The following is a 21,590-nucleotide window of genomic DNA, read 5'->3' on the forward strand; positions in this document are numbered from 1 at the left end:
CAAGAGAAATGGTTCCCAATAGGGTGCATATCATATACTAGACCTTCAGAATCTTAATTTTCAGAGTGGGGCTAGAGCATCATTATTTTTAAAAAAAAGAAAAAAGAAAAAGAAAAGAAAAGGTGCATGGGGACACAAACGTGCATGCCTAGTCAAGAACCACAATTTGCATGTTATAATTGAAAAATAAATTCAAAACTTAGGAAAAATTAACTTCTGATTTGTAAACTAAATCTGAATTGGCAAGAAATATAAATAAATTATAAACACGTGAGAGAGATACACAACTTCTGGCTTCACGGAGTGCTGCACATCCCTTACGTGGAGCCTAGAACCTATGCCTACGGGGTTGTAATAAGAGATATTCATTTCCATAGGGCATGAGTTTTCTAAGCCTGGGTGGCTCCCGTGAATCTCGTCACCTTGTACCTAAGCTATCACTTTTGGGTGGCCAAAGAAGATAGTGCCCAGATAGCTTTGTGGACTACAAGAACTCCGGCAGAAAGAAACTTCCAATGCTGGTCTGTTGGTAAGCTATGGCTCCTATCATACAACCTTCTGAGTAGACCAGTGTTGAATGGAGCCCATGATAGTCTTATGAGTCTGAATGTTTAGTTAAATCTAAAAAGATCCTTTGGTGTATGTTGCAGCTACCTTACCTTTGTTGTGGTTTAGACATCAGTGCCTCCAATGTCATACTCAAGGTGTCTAGACTGACTTCTTAATCAAAACATTTCCCAATGATGCTTTTGCTAATGGGGGATGGGGAGAGGAGAAATCAATTCTAACCTCCCAGTGATCTTGTGTATCCAGAATAGTACAATATTCTTTCTGTGGTGGTAGTTTTGCCTGCATCAATATGAGCCATAATTCCAATATTACGGATTCTGTTTAAAACAAACAAAAAATCCATGTATTATGAGGTGGACATTACTAAAATTATAAAACCAAAATGTCTATGCTGTGCAAATTTCAAAGCTAGTCAGTATTTCTATAATTTATATAATTGTGCAAAAACTAGAAAAATGGAAAACATATTAAGAGTATATTCTGCCACATTACTCCAACAAAATAGCTAAGTAACAAAAGGGCTAACTAAAAACTTGAGAATTTCTTCTATTCATTTCTATGAAAAGTATGCTGTGGTTACATTTAAAATTTTTAGCACTAAATTGAGAAAAAAAAATAGATTTTAAGATACACACCAACATCTATTTATAATTAGCTAGGGCAGAAAGTCACAGAAATTACAGCATTCACTAATAAGCCCAAAAGAGAAAACTTGTAACTTTTCTTGGAAGCCTATGGAAAAAAACATCAACGATAGTACTTACTTGGCTATAGGAGGATTGATGATGGAATGAAGGGATTTGATATCATTTCCTATTAAGCCTAAGAGAAAGAAGGTTAAAATTGAACATTAAATTGATGAAATTTTCCTTTAATTTACAAAGGAAAGAATTTAAAATAATTTTAAGCAAGTACTCTAATTCCAAATAAAGTAAAAGCGAAGCTAAATAAAACTATCACTTATCTAAAATTTATTTTCCTACAATCTGAGGAAAAAGCTGTGGATGACAATAAAACAAGGTAAAGGTTTTTAAATATCAATTTCTAGATCATATCCTTAGAAAAATACAGATTTACCCCAATCTCTTCCACCTACTACACCTCTATTTATAGACTTGTAAAATTAGAATTAACACTCATAATGATAATCTTAAAGCACTAGTAGATCTTGAATCAAAGAAAAAATTTTAAAATGCACAGTGTGGGGAAAGTGAAGGAAAATGGTCAGGGCCCCTCAGATGTTCAGAATCTTGCTAAGCATTTGAAGTAAATATGCGTGTGCGCCCAGATGTTCCTTGGCTGTTGTCTAAAGTAGTTGCACTTGTGCACCCAGATGTCCTGGTTTATGGACTTAGTTATAAAGAATGAGTGGCTCTGATCCACAGTGCCCCTCCCCCCCAGCTACACTCTCAGGGGGGCTATGGGGAGGACCCTACTGCTGCTGGAGGCTGTTGCTGTAAGCTGCTGCTGCCATTGCTGAGGACTGAGCTCTTACGGTCTGCCAACAGCTCCTGGGATCTTTCCCAATTACTTAGCATGGGCTTGCGTGTGAGGGGTTGGGTGACCCAATCTGTACAATGGGTTTGAAGGGTCTGCGCCCTAGCTCTGACAATATAAATGGAAGCTTAGTATAAGTAAAATAATGAAACATTTTGGCTTTAATGATGATTTGCCTTACTCGATAACTGGCGTTGTCATGTAGCTTTACAATTGGCACGGTTGGCAGGATTCCGACATTAGCCCTAGCTTGACACACAGTCCTGTAAACCTGCATTTTCCAAGGTTTCACGAGCTAAGAATGATCCTCAAGTCAGCTGATGATGAATTTTCATACAATTTTGAACCTATATTCCCTCAGCAATCCCAGGACATAATACTTTTAAAGATAGCTGGGAAAGTTTGGCCAGACAGAAGCTATAATAATCTAATATTTCTAAAAGGCCAAGTCGTATTTCTTAAACTTAAAAGTCCATAATGACTTACTCCATGCTTACCCTATATTTTATTAATATTAAAGTAACAATGCAGTTAGATTTGTAAACTTAATCTATACCTTCCTGCCATTTAAACCAGTTCTCTCAAATTTCTATAGTAAAATAAGAGTTTTATATTTTTAAAACCTCGTGGTTATTTGAAAATCGAAAGGTAATCTGTACAGCTGTAGTTAGTCACATGGGCAAAATATAGAAATCTAGATATACACCAGTAATGCAGCCCATTAAATTCATGTGCCCTTTTAAGTCAACAACCAATCAGTATTTTCACTCTATCATTCTCACATGACAAAGATGGTAATGAGAACAGTAATAAATAAACTAGTTTCATGAGTGTATCATTTACTTGCTTCAAACACAGTAAGGACATTCAGAATTAAAGTAGTCAGCTCCTCAGCCTTCCAGCTTTTGATAGCCATGTATCTAACCTAAATTATCCCAGATAAATGTTTAACCAAACTACTTTTAAGAATCTTCAAAATTCTAGTAAACCCCTATTGACAGAAAACCGGATATGAACTAGAAAATAAACAGTTTACAGCAAGAGCATTCTGCAAGTAGATTCACATGCCAAACTCTGAGCCAGCTACTAAAGCCACCAAATTTCCTTTGCTCAGCTCATCAGCATGCCTGGCAGATGAGGAACCCATTCTACTGATGTCACCTCCTGGCATCTATTGGAATACTCTCACTCTAATCACCTCAAGAAAATAGCCACAAAGTGAAAAAGGTTGCAGACTGTTGGGAAAATATAGGAAAATGGTCAGGGCCCCTAAGAACCACCCATAATAAGGGAGATTCAGGCAAACAAATGAAAGAGGGAAAAGAGAGAGAACAAGCAGTTTAGGTGAAATGAGAAGAATCTAACATTTGTACCTGGTAGGGAACTGTAATTTCTTCCAAGAGGTACATGTGGGTTGAATCTTTTTAAACTTGCTCTTATTTTACAGCAGCACATATTCTAGTAAGGAAAAACAAAACTTTTAGCATGACTTATTACAGTAGTTTAAACACTGTAACTATGTTTTGTCAGAAGATAAAATATTTTGCATCTCCTTAAAGTAGTCCCACTTCATTAACTCCAATTCTTTTAAAAAGTGACGACCCAAACTTATACTACAGGAAATAAGGATAAAATTAATACTGACTGGCTATTTTGAGCTGACCTTAAAACAATGGTTCTCAGACCTTCAACATTAGCATGAGTCAGGGACTTGCTGAAATGCAAATTCTCAGTCTCCACTCCAGAAAAGAGGATCAGAAACTCCTGGGGATGGGGCCCAGCAATCTCCTTTAACAAGGCCTCCAGGTGATTCCTGTAACAAGTTTGAGAACCACTGTCCTAAAGTTTAGATAAGAGAGTCTGAAAGATTAAATAAGGTATCTCACCTTGGATATAACTTGGTTCTCCTCTATGAATGTGCTAAGAGCTTGTGGGGGTCATGAACGCTAAAACCACTACCTGTTTTCAGGATTTATAACAGTAGTTACACATTAGAATCATCTGGAAAGCTTCTTAGATACATGGGGGTAGGCTAAGGAAAGGAGAGTTGGGAGAACTGGGCGGTGGCATTTTTTAAGAGTTCCCTATGTGCTTCCAATGTAGCATTACAACTGATGAACTGAGTTAGAACAGGTCTGCTTAAGGCCAAGTTTAACCTCCACTCTAGCTGCTTCCCTTAACTTCTCCTAATGCTCTCAGGTGGCGGTTAAATGTTCTCCATCTCCAATTTATCCCTAGACCACTAGATACACATTTAATGGCTGCCAATACATTTGGAATTATCAGTCAGTGTATACAATGATTTTGGGCTATCACAATCTGCTTTTTATGATATCTTGGAATGCATGTCTGTGCCTCCTATATTATTTCTGCATTAATTACCGTGGTACTGGCAATAATACACTATTATCCTAATATTTCAAGAGCAGAGAAGAGACTCAAAGCTATTTACATTTCCACTGCATAATGACCAGGATAAGAAGACCCAGTGTTCACGTGTCAGGATGTGTAGTCTGGAAGTGTCAACAATAAAAACACTGAAGAAAAACTAACTCCTTGGGCTACTTAATGACATGAAAAATGGAATATAGAAATATATATTCTTCAAAATGTGGCAAGGTGATTTTAAAGTAGTGAAAATGAATTTATAGACTAATGAGAAGGCATGCTTCTCAGTTACAAGTTCTCCAATACTCCCTGTTAAGTCATTGCTGAAGATAAAGAGAAATGACCTAGACAAGCTTTAAAGTTGTCTCTCACTTAGCTGTAGATAAATAACAAAGCATGATTTCATTTAAGGATTAATATCTCTAAAGTATACTTACAATATGACAATTTACAAAATAATTTTTAGTGTTTTGGAGAAGATTCAGGAGTCAGACTAGAGCTTAAAAACTAAAACATTCCTGAAATATGAGACAAATAACAGACTGTTCAAAAAGCTGGCTTCCAAGAGCTCTGCAGAAGGAAGCCAAAAGCAGTTTTATTATATTAACCATTGTACAATTATGTTATACCTTGAAATTAATTTAAGAGGAACTTTTTTTCACAAGAGTCTCAACCTGTGGATACTTGAGAGTATAAAGCATTTTTAGTTCTAGCAGTTTAAAGATGTGCATTTAGTGCTGCTATTCTTAGAAGAGATATACAGCACGACCTTCCTCCAAAAACAACTGGCATTTTAGTATTCCACGAGACCAGAATTTAGCTTTATCTGTTGTTCTTTTTTAAATTAAGGTAATTTCTGATTACATTTCTTATTAAATTAAGGTAATTTCTTTTAAATTAGTTTGCCTTGAGGATACCCAAAGGTTATGACTAAAGTAAGTTTGGAATCAAAAGCTGGCAAGATATACTATACCTTTGGGGCAGTAAAGTAACTGAGGTTGTGGATGTATGTTTAATTTTACAAGAAAAGCTTACATTAATGTGCAAACTGGGTATTTTCTGATGATTCACTGCAAATATCCTCAAGTTGGTCAACATCTTGGTCCTCCAAACGGTTATTCTTTGAAAAAAAAATACAAAATTATAAAACTATATGTATTTATGTATCACATGTCAGTATGGCTTATGTAAAACATGCAATATGTATGGTAAAAATATATAAATATTAAAAAATAAGAACAATATTAGCTATCAAAAATTCAATACATCATTCAGAAACTGAAAATTCAGACTAAATATGAGAAATATGATTCTTAAGTTTAAAATGTTCCTTATCTTTTCAGTAAACTTTAATTTTTAAAGATATGGAGACATATTTATTGAAATTACAAAGACCTCACATGAACAAAAATGCATTTTTATGTAAATGTATAAAATTAAGCATAGAAAGGCAAACATCCACATGTTAAACTGGTAATTTTTCACTGGCAGTAAAATTTACTGGTTTATCTGTATATTCTGATTTTCTTACCATAAATATGTAAAAATAAAATCACATGAAAAAATACACAAAAGTCCTCTTCCTCTATGATTATAGAAACTACGCATCTTTAGTTCAAAAATATTTACTAAATATTCACTGTGTCAAGTACAATATCAAAGCAATGAGAAATGGATGGAAGCATGGGAGGAGACAAACAGACATCCTCAAACCATTGCGCTCCATGGTTATGTAAGAAGACATGTTAAAACTCATTATTATTCCTCCTAAATTTGCTCCTTAACATCTGGTAATGATTTTGATTGTCATAAATTAGGTGGTATCTAGTTATGGACTAGATTTTGATTGTCACGGACTACGGGCATCTAGCAGGTAGAGGCCGGGGATGCTGCTGAATATCCTACAATCCACAAAGCAGCCCTCTACAACAAAGAATTATCCAGTCCAAAATGTCAATAGCGCCAAGGCTGAGAAACCCCACAACCCATGATTCTCAAACTTTGATCTGTGGACTCCTTAAATTTCCTGAGACTTTTCAGGGGTCAAAACTATTTTCATAATAATACTAATATATTATTTGCCTTGTTCAGTGTGTTGACATTTGCACTGATCATGTGATAGGTAAAACAGCTGGCACCTTGGTACGAAATCTAGCCAGAGCAGTAAAATGTACTAGTAGTCATTATATTCTTCAGCACCAAGCAATCATAGTTTAAAAAAAAAAAAAGTTTCAGTTAAGGCTGGCCAGTTAGCTCAGTTGGTTACAGAGTGGTGCTGATAACACCAAGGTCCAGGTCAACAAGCATTTGGATCCCTGTACCCAACAGCCGCAAAAAACAAAATATCCTTGATGAAGCAATTAAAATTCTCAATTTTACAGATATGTACAATCAACTATGTTACAATAGTAAATCAATAAATTTTTAAAAAATTCTTAATTTTATTAAATCTCAACCCTTGAGTACACCTTTTTTAACAGATAGTGAAACCAAATAAAAAAGACGCATGGAATGTTGTTTGTGTTGCAAGCTGAATTTGCCATTTTTTCATGGAAATCCATTTTTACTTGAAAAAATGACTACCAAACTATTCAGAGATGGATTTTTAGCAGACTTCCTCTCTAAAATTAACCAATTAATAATTAACTTCAAACTGACAGTGTAATAAACACTGGCCAGTGACCAAGTTCAAGCTTTCAAATGAAAACCAGAATTTTTGAAAACTGGCATCTGCCACTGTGGGCTTACCAATACTTAGAAGACTTTACTGAAGAAATTGGTGGTGATACTAATGAATGTGATTTTTTTAATACTATATAATGAAATGTGTCAATACTTGGAAGATCTTCAGAACTCAGTGCACTGATATTTTCCAAACAACCAATGCATGTTTCCAAAATCATGCACTGATAAAAGACCCATTCTAAAATAGAGCAACTAATTTTAACATACCAGAGTACAAAAAGTTCACTAATACAATTTGATTCCACATTGCAACTAAACTTTAAGAAACTACCACCTGTCAAAGCCTGGTAAAGCATCTAAGAAGATGATCCACAATTTTCTCAAAAGACTATGAAAATTCTCCTCCCCTTTCCAGCCACATATCTGCATGAGACTGGATTTACATCATATGCTGTAAGGAAAGTAAAGATAAATGGTCAGGATCCCTCGAGGGGCTCGGAATCTGGTGAAGCACTTGATATAAATATGCACATGTGCCCAGGTGTTCTTTGGTTATTTTCTAATGTAATGGCGTATGTGCACCCAGGTGTTCTGGGTTATGGGACTTAGGTATAAAGGCTGAGCAGCTCTGACCCACAGCGTCCCTCCACCCCCAGATGTCCCTACTGTTGCTGCCAGGGCCCCCAGGATGCTCTGGAAGACGGCCGCCACCGCTGCTGCTGAGAACTGAGCTCACGTTGGAATGAACTCTGACAACAGCTCCCAGGATTTTTTCCAACTATCTAGCTTGTGGACGTATATGTGAGGAGTCTGGTGACCCAGACTACAAGTTTGAAGGTGAGCCATAGCTCTAGCCCTAATCTGACACTACAGTTGGCTATGTCAGCAGGATTCCAACAATTGCCCTAGCAACACATATGCTTCAACCAAAAAGTGCATGTGTACACATCTATATATATCAACAGATTAAATACAGAAGCTGATATGAGATGCCAGCTATTTTCAATTAAGCCAAACATCAAAGAGACTTGCAAAATTGTAAAACAATGTCATGTTTCAAATTAAATTACTTTTACTTTGGAAAATATTTTTCATAAAACTATATTACATTAAAATATAATGGATTTATTTTTAAATGAATTAAAATATTTTAAAGTCTTAATTTCTAATATTTGAGTATTATAACCCACATAAACAAAATTCTTTGGCATTCTGAGTCGTTTAAGAGTATAAACAGGTCCTATAATCCAAGAAGTCTGAAGATGTATTGCAACACTGAAGTGAAGTGCCCATGATTATTTAGGTTATAAACAGACAAAAACTGATTATTAAATATTAGAAAAAACAGCCAACAAAATACACTTTTTTTTAGACAGAGTTGCTTAGGATGAAGTTATATTCATCTTACATATTCTTCCTTTAATTCACATTTTTATGTAAATAATAGCACAGGTGACATTTAGATATGACCAGTCTTAAAAGATGGTGCCCAAATCACTTAAATGAAAGATACTACTTTAATCCACTCTTTACACATATTCTTCAAAAAACCTCATCTTGTCATTTCTGTACTTACACACCTTTAAGAGTTCTTAAGATAAATCTGCCCCAACTACCTTCAAGGCCTCGACCATTTCTATGTTAGGCAAAAGAAACCAACACAGAGTTCATCCTATTTGATTCTAATTAAGTAAAGTATAAACAGGCAAAACTAATCCATTCTGTTAAAAGTTAGGATAGTGTTTACTCTTACGAGTGGTAATAACTGGAAAGAGGCATGAGGAGCGTTTCCAGGATACAGGATAATGTGATTTCTTGATTTGTGTGATTATATGGGCATGTTTAGGTTTTGAAAACCCATTAAAACATACATCTACAATACATGCATTTTCTGCATTTATGTCACACTTCAATAAAGTGTAAAAGTTCTCCTTAAACTTTTAATTTTAATAGAAATGTCGAGCAAGTATTTCTCATGTCGTGGAAAGACCAAACTAGGCTTTAGAGTCAGAGGATTTACTGGAGTCCCAAGACTTCTATAATCTTGGATAAATCTTTCCAAGTTCTGAGCTTCAGTCTTTCACCTATCACATCCCAGGATTGGTATGAGAATTAAATTCACTTACTTATTCATTCAACAGTAATTTCTTGTGCCTACCACTGCCTTCTAGGTGTTGGGGATGAACCAGTGAACAAAAGACAATCCCTGCCCTCATACTGCCTCTCTCCTAGTCAAAAGACACAGACAATAAGCAAAAGAAATGAATGAAATACCCGTACATGGCATCTCCTATGGTGATAGGTGCTATAGAGAAGAAATATGCAGGAAAGGGGAACTGGGGCAGTTATAAGTAAGGAAGGAAGTCAAGGAAGGCCTCACTAAAACAGTGACATTTAAGCAAAGACCTGAAGAAAGTGAGGGAGGCAACACCAGGAGAGGAGTCCATTCCAGGCACAGGGATCAGAGACTATAGAGAGATAACTTACTGGAAAATATGCAAATGCTAGTTAGTGTAAGTTCTGGTTTTAAAGAAAATGATAAGATCACATTAGAGGATGTAGCCTTAAAAAACTGCTCCAAGTCCAAGCACTGACTCGGTGAGAGGAATACTTTCTTTTGGTAGGGTGATTTTTGCTCCCACCATAACTGAATCAAGTTCCAAGCTCTCAGAAAACTAAGGGAATTTCTATGACTGTGCCGTGAAAAGGTAAAATTGCCAGTGTTCTTAACTAGATGTACTTTCTTGCAGAATTACTTCCTTCATGGCACTAGAGGGCCACTAAATGCAAGTTCATTTAGCACTTGGTCAAGTGCACCAAAAGGCCTCAAGAATTTCTGGACTTAGTCTTGTACGTCCAGAAAAACAGATCGTTGTCTTTTTCTTTTCCGACAGTTGCTAATGCCCAGTAGTTTTATTTACCTATACAATAAAATTTAACTTCTCTTCATCCTTTTCAACCGTGCACACGTTATACACAGTAACAGGAACAAAGATCAGTCGCCCTCTTTAGAAGGCATAGATAAACGTCCATAGCTGAGCGGACACCGAGAGGCGGGAGTCTGGAGGCCCTGCCGTCCTCCTCCGTGGCTGGATGTGTCAGTCGCAGCTTGAAAGGTCAGCGATGCCCAGCGCGGGACAAGGACATAGGCACGTGGAGTCGCACGGCACGGCACCCACCTGGCATTCGGTCGTGTACCAGAGGCTGGCTTTTCCCCGCCGAGCTGTTGGGAACAGGAGGCGCGGTTCGCACCAAATTCTGCAAAGGCCTCCGATCTGGACGCACTGCCTCAGAGAACGCCCTCTTTCCACCAGAAAAGAACCCCGGCCTTTCCGCTCTGCCTCCTCCCGCCGCAGCCCTTGACACTTCCGGCGGTGCAGCAGCCAAATACCGCCTGCCAGCAACTTCCGCCCTTCTAGCTAAATGCGGAGAACAGAAGCTCGGAACGGGTGTGTCGCGCTTGCTCTTCACTCGGCCGTGTTAGAGGGTGACCATTTTCTGTCGTGGGCTATACGGAGTCGGCTCGTGGGTCTCTGAGACCCGAAAGTTGAGAGTTTCTTCGCGCCTCGGAGGCTGCGCCTGGCAGCTTTGCGGCCGTCGCCATGGTAAGGAGGCTGCCTGGAGTGCTCGCGAAACAGGGCATCTGAGTTAGTGGGACCTGGGCACTGGGCCAGGGAGTGAGCGGTGATAGGCGGAAGTGAGGTGCTGCTAAGGGAACGTGGGTAGACTCCGTGGGGTGAGCTCCAGGGAGTGGGGGAGAAGAAAAACACTTCACTTTAGGGACCCAGAGTGCGGTATTTGTCACAACACAGGCTTTGGAGCGAGGCACATTTCATTCCTGGTTTCGCCACATGTGGTGATAAGTGCCAGAGCCTGGTAGGAATGTGGTTGAGCCTTGCTGGTAACCCTGTACAGTAGGCGTTAATCTCGCCACCTCATTTAACTGCTGAGGAGACTGATGGCGTCCTTGTCAAAGGCTAAATAGCTAATGAATTGAAGAAAGGGGCTTTACGACCCAGACCTGGCTGCTAGATCCTCTTTCTACTACATTTATAATTTCTGTATTTCTCTGCAGAATGACATTCCACATTTTTGTTACTGCAGAGTTTATGTGAGAGTAGTTGAGAACACACCTGATACGAGCACTTTGTTGATTGTTGCTTAGCATTTTCCCTTCCCTGTGCTGGAGTTGGTTTTGCATCATTTTATTTTCGCAGTCCTAAAATACAAATAGACTCGGGCAGCATGTTTAAAATAAAACATAACTGGCATTTAAAATGCAGAAGGGATCCCATATATTACTGGTGAAATGCAAAATAATAACAGCCACTTTGGAAAACAGTCTGGAAGCAAACGTGGCCCCAAAAACCCTGTGTGCAACTTTGTTGTAGCATTATTTGTAATCATAGAAAATTGAAAACAACCCAAATATCTATCAACTGGTCAATGGGTAAACAAAAGGTGGTATATCCATACAATGGAATACTACTCAACAGTAAAAACAGTTGAAGTACTGATACATGCAACAGTGTGGGTGAATCCCAAAAGCCTTATGCTAAGTGAAAGAAGCCAGGTGCAAAAGGCTGTATACTGTAGATTCCATTTACATTTCACCTGGAAAAGGCAGAACTATAGAGATACCAGATTGGGGTGAAGAAAGAGGATTGACTTCAAAGTGACACAAGGGAACTTCTTGGTTTGATGGAAATATTTCATATCTTGATTGTGCTGGTTACAGAACTGTATGGTTAGTCAAAACTTAGAATTATATGCCTACACCTAAAAAGGGCAAGGTTTGTGTGTAAATTATACTTCAGTAAAACTGAGTTGGGTTATGAAATAATGATGGTGTTGGAAAAAACAGTTTGCCTATGTCAGGAGAAAAGGAGAGAGATATCCTGTAATTAACTCATCCCTTTTGTGGTCCAGTGGATTTTGGACAGTTGCAGTCAATGAACAGAGTAACTTTCACTGAGATTATTACAGATGTAAACCCTGATATCTCGTATCATCCAAGATCAAGTTATATGAAATTTACATTACGTGAATAGACTTGATAGTCAGTTAAGCAAGTGAACATTTCAGTGATGTAGGATCTTGTTTATGTGTAAAAGAATAATCCTGTCAGTACTTTTAAAATTTTAACATTTCTTGCATCATTATAGCCACAAAACGAATATATTGAATTACACCGTAAACGCTATGGATATCGTTTGGATTACCATGAGAAAAAAAGAAAGAAGGAAAGTCGAGAGGTTCATGAACGTTCAAAGAAGGCAAAAAAGATGATTGGTCTGAAGGCTAAGCTCTACCATAAACAGCGCCATGCTGAGAAAATACAAATGAAAAAGACGTAAGTTATCCCATTTATTTACTGTAAGTTAACATCCTTTAGGTAATAGCTATTAAAACAAATAACGTTGAGTCTTCTTCCTTCTTGGCAGTATCAAGATGCATGAAAAGAGAAATACCAAACAAAAGAATGATGAAAAGACTCCACAGGGAGCAGTACCTGCCTATCTGCTAGACAGAGAGGGACAGTCCCGAGCTAAAGTTCTTTCTAATATGATTAAACAAAAACGAAAAGAGAAAGCGGTAAGCAATACAGTTGAAGTCTTTATTTCTTTTTTGTTCGAGAGAATTATTTAAATTTAGATTTGAGGTTCTTTGTTTGTTTGTTCAGTTTAATTTGAAACATAACATTTAACTATTATCATTATTTAGATGTTAAAGTCTTTGTAAGTTTAATTTGATAATAAACTAGGTTTCTTGTCATCAGAATTTGTTTTTAAAAATTTATTAGAATGCCATATCTTTAGTTTTAAGAAATTAACTAAAAACAAAAACTGAGTAAACAGTGAATCTCAACTTCAGTATTTAATGGCTTTCTGTATCTGAAAACGCCTACTAATGCTGTGCTGTTGAGGAGAAAAATGCAACTGCTTTTTGGTTTTGCTGTCCTATAGTGTCAAAATTGGTTAAAAAGTAGAATACTGGAAAACTCCGTAAGTGATTTGACTTAAATGAAAATTCAGCAGTTTTTTGTTTTTTGGGTTTTTTTAAGCAGTGAAAGAAACTTTAGAGGTTATCTACTCAACAACCCTCCTCCCTCATTTTACAGATGGAGTACAAAAGATTGTAAATCATTCTTCATGGTGACATAACTATGAAATGGTAGAGTTGCTCCTAGAGCACGTTTTAGTAATAAGTCCAGAATTCTTTCTACTGCTTTACACTGCTTAAGTATTTTCATAGAATTTGCAGAACATCTTGTGAGGGCTCTGTATTGATAGTAATCTAAAAATCCATTTGAGGTAGAAATACAAAGATACATTAAGAGGTGGAGACAGTCTTCCAATTTCATGCTCTTAACTAGTAGTAGGCATATAAACTGCTTATAGAAGTCACTGCCTTATTACAGGTGGTACTTTTTGCCCATAACAAGGCTTTAAGATTTTTAGCTTAAGCAAACCATTTATTTAATGTACCCATGATGTGTAAACTTGTTTAATTCCTGCTTAATTGGCAGCTTGTGAGGAGACAGTGCAGACCTCTAAAAAACAGTTGAGCCAAACGTGTTAAATAGCTAAGGAAAAAAGTGGATCTACTTTTTTGTATAACTAAAACATATTTGACTTATTCTTATTGTCATTTAAATGGTGGTCTGTTCTTAGGGAAAATGGGAAGTCCCTTTGCCCAAAGTTCGTGCCCAGGGAGAAACAGAAGTATTAAAAGTTATTCGAACAGGAAAGAGAAAGAAGAAGGCATGGAAAAGGATGGTTACTAAAGTCTGCTTTGTTGGAGATGGCTTTACAAGAAAACCACCTAAATATGAAAGATTCATTAGGCCAATGGTAAGTCTTTTGCAGGAGTGCAGTGACTTAAATATTATTTCTTCTTGTTAAACTGGTTAACATACGTTATAATTTCCTGAAATTCTTAAAATTGATATGAAAAATAGGTTGAAAGATGTTTTTATGCTATTATTGTTACTTTTAACTTACTGATAGGGATTATTTGGCATTTTTTCCACTACAGTCAAGAATCTTCTCTTCAGCTTCATAAGAGATTTGAAATGAAAAAGAATTTTTGTAACAGATGTCAGTGAATTCTTTTAAACATGACATATTTGAATCTTCACTTTCCACACACAGTCGTATTTTACTCATTCAACAAGTGATCTACTGTATGCATGACGCTGTGCTAGGCCTCAAACACTTGTCTTTGAGAATATTAGAAAACTTGAGTAGGACTGTTTTGTCAAGTCAATTCTGGTTTAGTAAGATAAATATCTTAATGCTTATGAAAACATTCAGTATGCAATCATTGAAAAAAGAAAAGGAATTTAATATAAAAGTAGTTTAATTTCTGTTGACAACAGTGATAGTAATAGGCCCCAATCCCACCCCCACCCCCTCTGCACTTGGGGAAAAAATGAATATTATTGAAGATATATTTTTGCAAAATATCTTCAGGGAGACTGAATTACTCTCCCAGCTAGATATCCTTCCTGCTTAGAAAAAGAATCAGAGGAAAGTTGCAGTGTTAATCCTAGTGCTCAAACTGAGTAATTTTAATGCATTAAAATATTGGCAAACAACCTGTTTCTGCAAATGAAGTTTTATTGGAACACAGCTACACCTGCTCATTTATATATCATATATGCCTGATTTCCACCCCTACCCCCTGAATTGAGTAGTTGCTGCAAGAGACCATATGGCATGCAAAGCCTAAAATGTTTACTACGTAGTCTTTTACAAAAAACATTTGTCCACTCCTGGATTATATCATGGACTCCCCTTGATTTGATTTCATAATCTTCTGAATACATTTTGGTAACCTCATCAGTTCTATAGAGAGAATGTATTAATAGGTTGTTCTAGGTTTTCTGTAGCTTGGCAGATGGATATGTCATTGTGAATTAGATAGCATTCTGGTGTAAGTTTCTTACAAGCTTGAGTCCATTTAAGTCCATTACTAAGAACCTGATTTACTCTTTATTTTCTCTCCATCCAATACAAAAATCAGGTAAGACTGCGAAGTGTTGTGACATTTAAAGTGATACACCCCAAAAGACCCCATCTAGGTGACTGGGTGGCTCCATAACTCGTCTCTTTAACAAAGAGCTCTCTGAGCTCTCTCCATTCTTTATTTATTTTTTTTAAAGATGATCGGTAACAGGATCTTAACCCTTGACTTGGTGGTGTCAGCACCACGCTCACCCAGTGAGCAACCGGCCATCCCTATATGGGATCCGAACCCATGGCCTTGGTGTTATCAGCACCACACTCTCCTGAGTGAGCCACAGGACGACCCGCTCTCTCCATTCTTTGATGCACATTATTTGATAACACAAAGCTGACAGTCCACGCCTATTTTCATCATCGAAGGTAGCTGAGGTATATAGAGACTTGGAATCAGGATATTTAGGTTTAATTCCATCTACCACATATCATTTAATCTGGGAACAAGTCATTTTAACCTGCTGATCCCTGTTTCAATATTTGGAAAAAAGCGGGGGAGGAGAGTGTGTTGTTAAGTTACCTTGTTTAAATGAGCCAGTTATGAGCTCTAGGAGTAGTGCCTGGTGTATAGCAAGCCCTTGGTTAAGTGTAGAATACTAGGCAAAGTAAAAATCCGAGTATGTTGTTAGGTAGCTGTTTCAGGAGTATGCATGTAGGTGTTTTCCCCACGTATTTATCCTGTAACTATCAGGTTTTTAGTCTGTAGAATTATTTGGTTTTTTGGAAAGGATTTAAAAAGATAGGCAAAAACCACTATTCATCATTAACATTTTGGACTCAAACATTTTTGTGTTTGACTTATTAGGGCTTACGTTTCAAGAAGGCGCATGTAACACATCCTGAACTGAAAGCCACCTTTTGCCTGCCAATACTTGGTGTAAAAAAGAATCCCTCATCCCCACTATATACAGCTCTGGGTGTTATTACCAAAGGTACTGTCATCGAAGTCAATGTGAGTGAGTTAGGCCTTGTGACACAAGGAGGCAAGGTTATTTGGGGTAAGTACATTTTTTGTGGGTCTGTTCATGTTCTACTAATACTTTTCAAGTCGATATAAAGTATGCAGGAATTTTTTTTATTGCAGAAGAGCTAAGTAAGTTAAAACGATGTAAATCAGATGTAAATCTTTAGGAAGAATACCTTTTGTAGAAAAAGTAGTTATGAATGCAATTCATTTTTAATTTAGCTTACTGGCTTCAGGTTACATAAAATGTACTACATTTATTTTAATGCTTTTTACTAAAAATCATTTATTAGATGCAAAGTTATAACTAAAAAATACTGGAAGAAAATACAGTAACTGGGAGCAGGGGAAAGGAGGTATACATCAAACATATAACCACACTACAAGTATTTCAGTGATAATTAAAACTGAAATATGTCATGCAGCAATTTTAAATTTTTTTCATTTGCTGCTTTTAGTGCCCAGATTTCTCTAAACATTGATGTTTTTTGAAAGCGGAGAATACACTCTTAACTTCTTGAGTCACTGGCTCATAGTTCATGTTGGCTGACCTCAGTTTTAAAATATGTGGTTAAAATTGATTTGAAACCTCTTTAAAACCTGATGCATTTTCCAGTCAGAATTATGTGGAAAAGTAGCAGTGTTCAGGTCAATCCAAAAAGACCTGTTAATAACAATATACTATGGGTAATAGAATAGAGCTGACATTTGGAAAACCTCTATTTTTATAAAAATTGTATTCAGAAGTCAAGCTTGGTCTTGAATGATTCAAGTTTGTAAAATCTCATCCTATGTAGTGCATTTCTTATTTCTTAAAAGTGGTAATTAGAAATATTTTAGGCAAAAGTTATGTTCTTTAAAATTGTTATTAGCTAACATCCCTCCCTTTTCCTTTTTTTTTGGTTTGGTTTTGTTTTCTTTTAGGAAAATATGCCCAGGTTACCAACAATCCTGAAAACGATGGGTGCATAAATGCAGTCTTACTGGTTTGACAGCAGTTTTGTACAAGTAACTCCTTATAATGATCAAAGACTACACACCAATTGGGAAAACCACCCTTACTGTGATGTTTCTGAATGCTACCAAACAAGCTATACCTGTCTGCAGTCATCGAGAGAGAACTATTTATTACTTTGTAAAAAATAAAATGGCCCAGTTTTACAAATTGGTCTTCATTTTGGGGGTCTACTTATTTAAATGTTCATAAAATTGAACTGAAAAAGCAAATACTGTATACACATATCCTTCATCAGTATCTGCATTAATGAGTGGGTAATCAGCGATGCATATGTAATTACTAGAAAAACACTTTTCATAAAGGTTAACACACACACAATTATGGGGCCTAGGCTAGGAGACCTTACCTGAAGGTTCTTCCACCTTGTTTTTAATTAATTTTTAAAATGTTGCAGTACACATGATAATGTTTAAGTTTATAAAGTATGAGAAGGTATATACTACACTCAAAGTTCAGAACTTATTAGATAAATCTCACCTGTGATTAATCCTTAACATCTTTGTACGGTAAGTCAGAATTATTCTAAACATTTTTTTCCCTCTCATTCAAACATAACAACACCTACTTGGAACTATATTTTCTACTTGAAACATGAAAAAGATGAAAAGTACATTAAAATGTTCTACTTCCTTTAGCATTTTCTATATTCTAAACTTAGGGTAGTATATTTAAACTTTCAGAACATTAAAAATTGGTTTAAGTAATTCCAGCTTAGTTTTAAAAGGGAAAAGACTACACTGATGCCTTGAGAAATTTTCAGTTACTTGGTTGTAACTTGATGAAAGCACTTTTGTGATCTGCATTATATGTTTATGGCTTTGAGCTTCAGGGTTTCTGTATATTACATTAATCTGTAATCATCACGTTTTAAATTGTGTTTATTTTTTTAAAGTCTGTCTTCAAAGTACAACAAATGTGATTAATTGTGCCTTTAATGAAATCAAATGTCTAAACATTCAATATCTAAACACATCTTCATAAACAAAATTGGGGAAAAGAGAAGGAAAAGAATTTCAAAACAGATCAGATCAGGAAAGAATCACAAAATATAGGTTTAATTACTACTTTTCGACTAAAAAAAAAAAACTATCAAGAAAACAAACGTACTCCAGTAAGACTTGCTAGTCTGAGCGATGTAGCATTTTTTTCTAAGCTTTATAATCATAGAGGTTTTAGAACACATACAGACATTTAAGGGAAATAAAGCTAGTTCCTTGGAAATGACAGTCCAACATGATACAATCACTTGATGACAGAAGCTGAACCTTTCTTACAATTAGATTTTAACAAATGTTTTTGCCACTAATAGAAATCAGTAATATGTGAATGACAAGTTCTGGAAGGTGAAAGAAAACAATTGATACTAAAGAAATGAAGTTTGCTTATACTTTAGAACCAAAAATAAAGCAAATTACTATCTTGGAAGGTACAAAAGAAAGCTTGATTATAAAGTATGAACACAAGCATAACATTTGTAACTAATCACACCCATGAAAGACTAGATCACACCTGAAACACCATATTGCTACTAGACATACAAGGCAGAAATTTGTCTCTAAAATACTGTTAGATAAGTAGTGTTAGTATAAATTCTTTATTTACATTAAGATCTGTTTCAGTTTGCTGGTGTGACCAAACCTTAGAAGGTAATCCCAAAGGGTAAAGCAGAATGTAAGAGCAGGTATTTAGATATTAGGTAAAGGTTCAATTTGATGCAATCATAAGCCTTCAAATGTTTTTCTAAAGTCACTGAAACCATTTTAGGTAGTGTTCTAGTTGTCTGCTAAAAGTTAATCAGATAACTAGATGTTATCCTTACCATCTCTGCACTGAATAGAAACACCATGAATATAGACACATTTTAAGTAGACTGACATTCTAAGTCATGCTGTTTGATTTTATAAAAAAATCATAATAGAACCTCTCACCTTTAAAAGTTGTAGAGGAGCTTTATAATAAATTCTTAAATATACTAATTTCTGTGATGTCTAGCAATTGAATAATTTAAACTGGAAAGTAGAACTAAGATTTTGCTAATAACGGTTTGCTTTATATTACACAAGGAAATATATACGTATGTACACAAAAAGTGAACTCCCTTCTCCAGAAACAGAAAAAAAGCAGTTCACAAAGGACTATATAGAATGTGACTGAACACTCAACAACTGGACTAGTGGGTTAAAATCATTTCAGTCCTCTAATTCTTAAAGGTTTTCTAATGCCTTGTAAAAACTATAAGTATTTGATTAAGTTTTAGATTCCTTATTGAGGATAAATTTTGTTATAAATTCTCTCAATTCCCAAACATTAAGTTTTTTTCCATGTGACCTAACACTTTCCCTCTATAACCTACAAACCCCAAAATAACATTTTCTTTCAGAGATAATATGTAACAAGTTTTCTTGTGTGCTAAACAAAATGTTTTGAAATTACTTAAAATTCACTTACGTTTTGAACTAAACAAGTTTAACAAGCATAAGTTTATACTGTTTAAGTTCCCAGTAATCATATATGAATAACTAAACATGTCTTTTTTGTAAACTCAGTGACTATATTCACACATCAACAGTTGTCAGTGAGCTCAATCTTCTTTAAACAACACCTATTAAAAGGAAGTATTTTAAAGAGAACAATGAACAATTCAAGTAAAAAAGTAAAATACCTAAAAGTATTATTGTTTTTAAATCTATTTAAGAAATGAAAAATGGAAGTTAAGAATTTACTGAATATTAACAGAACTTCAGTTATTTCCCTAATTGTGATATTAACAAGTTTCTCATAAAACATATAAAACATATTTATATTAGCCATACTTATTCTTTCATTTAATTAGCATTTGTTGAGAAAACAAATGGCCAAAGTGCCTTAATTTTCATTTAGAATGAAATAATGTGACTTACTTCTGACCAATAATTAAACAAAATGTAGGGGCATATATATGTCCAAAATCTTACATTTTCTCAAATTTTCCTAGGCAAAGGCCTTTGTCATGGCAACAATATGTACACATAACTGGCTAGTTTCCAACCAGTACTCACAAGACAAATCAATAGTGAGCAAGACTAAAGGGACAACTGAAGCCTCCAATTTGATTTAAGCTCTTGTAACTACAGCTCCTAGGGCAGTTCTACTCCTGCCATCTAGGTCTAAGATTGTGGGGCACAGTTCCAAACTTACCCCAAAATGGATGCCAAGGGCATAACCTGGCAAGCAGTCAAGCCGGGGGAAATCACTCTGAGTTAGAGAAGTGGATGAAAGCTAGGAGAACACGAATAAGACTCTAGAATTAGGGCAGTGGCAGGATTAAGGAGAAGCCCTAGAAAAAAAAGGTCCTCATACTTGAAGTGTAGATGTTAACTGGATGGAGACAAAAGTATAGTCTCCAGCTTAATTTATTTATCTCTGATCAGGACAAGAGAGTCCAAGTTAAATTATATCCCTAAATTATATTAATTGGGATGTTTACATGATTAAAGGTAAGAGTGTACTCTTTTTTTTTTTTTTTTTTTGTCTTTTTCGTGACCGGCACTCAGCCAGTGAGTGCACCGGCCATTCCTATATAGGATCCGAACCCGCGGCGGGAGCATCGCTGCGCTCCCAGCGCCGCACTCTCCCGAATGCACCCCGGGCTCGGTCCTAAGAGTGTACTCTTTAAGCTTGTAAGCATCTGCAAATATGCAGAAATTTTAAAACTCATAGCAAACGAATACTTCAAATGAAATTTTAAATAATTAGTACCCACACGCCACAGTTAATCCTTAGCAGTACTGTTAATATCAGATGATACAGATTGAGTAGGAAATAGATTTTGTGTGTAACTTTTCAGAAGTTGAAGTCAAAGGAAGAAACTGCATCTACAACACGGATTCAGAGGCCAAAACCAAAATATCATCTTCATAAACCTTTGACCATACATTTCTGTTCTTGTGCTCTCATTTATAGAAGTTATATTTATTCTAATTTATTGACACATTTTTGTTTAGTTATGCCCACATTTTTAAAAATGGTGATTAGTTTTGATATTTAAGATAAAGCTTCTGGAGCCCTCACCAAGTTTTACTATTAAAATCCTTAGTATAAAAAGATTTCTGTGATCCTTACAAGTAATGGAAAGCCTACTACTTTCACAGTTTAATTTATATTTTTTGAAATATTAATGGTCAGATGTCTCAACGGCTAAAGATAATATGATCTGGTTTCCCAAAATTGAAACATGGTTAATAAAAATTAAAAATTGCATTTACAAAAAATAGCCTGAAAAATTAAAAAGAACAGTGAATCCTAGGTCCTAAAGGGAAGAGAAAAACTGCATAGTAAATAAGTTCCAATTGAAATTTTGGAAATTTTTTTTTCCTGTGCCCCATGATATTTATTAACTGCCATATTTTAAAAACAATAATTATGTTACAAAGAAGAGGATTTATCATCTGCATTTCTTCTTCAT

General features: G+C 35.8%; 2 protein-coding genes across 5 annotated transcripts in view; one reads left to right on the forward strand and one right to left on the reverse strand.

The window, feature by feature from the left end:
• The window catches only part of GFM2 (GTP dependent ribosome recycling factor mitochondrial 2), a 54,428-nt gene extending 43,935 nt beyond the window's left edge, over window positions 1-10,493 (reverse strand). For all 4 annotated transcript variants that reach the window (XR_010022632.1, XM_063086350.1, XM_063086348.1 and 1 more), the window contains exons 1-5: window positions 10,320-10,493; window positions 5,491-5,575; window positions 3,441-3,525; window positions 1,335-1,392; window positions 790-887 (exon numbers count right to left, since the gene is read on the reverse strand). Coding sequence is in view for 3 of the 4 variants with exons in the window: in XM_063086350.1 (XP_062942420.1) it covers window positions 790-887; window positions 1,335-1,392; window positions 3,441-3,525; window positions 5,491-5,553 (304 nt within the window). In the remaining variant the exon portion in view is untranslated. The remainder of the gene's footprint in view (window positions 1-789; window positions 888-1,334; window positions 1,393-3,440; window positions 3,526-5,490; window positions 5,576-10,319) is intronic.
• A 134-nt stretch (window positions 10,494-10,627) lies between these two features.
• NSA2 (NSA2 ribosome biogenesis factor) lies at window positions 10,628-17,293 on the forward strand. The gene is made up of 6 exons (XM_063087091.1): window positions 10,628-10,745; window positions 12,306-12,493; window positions 12,585-12,735; window positions 13,815-13,994; window positions 15,970-16,162; window positions 17,053-17,293. The coding sequence occupies exons 1-6, from the start codon at window positions 10,743-10,745 to the stop codon at window positions 17,118-17,120; spliced, it is 783 nt and encodes a 260-aa protein (XP_062943161.1). The 5' UTR covers window positions 10,628-10,742; the 3' UTR covers window positions 17,121-17,293.
• The last annotated feature ends 4,297 nt before the right edge of the window (window positions 17,294-21,590 follow it).

Source organism: Cynocephalus volans, chromosome 2, assembly GCF_027409185.1.
Source record: "Cynocephalus volans isolate mCynVol1 chromosome 2, mCynVol1.pri, whole genome shotgun sequence".
NCBI classification, from domain to species: Eukaryota; Metazoa; Chordata; class Mammalia; order Dermoptera; family Cynocephalidae; genus Cynocephalus; species Cynocephalus volans.

Excerpts from the sequence above, each read along its gene's own strand:
- NSA2 (XM_063087091.1), top strand. Across the intron at positions 12,494-12,584 it reads AAAATACAAATGAAAAAGAC|TATCAAGATGCATGAAAAGA; the intron begins GTAAGTTATCCC and ends CCTTCTTGGCAG. Across the intron at positions 12,736-13,814 it reads AAAAACGAAAAGAGAAAGCG|GGAAAATGGGAAGTCCCTTT; the intron begins GTAAGCAATACA and ends GTCTGTTCTTAG.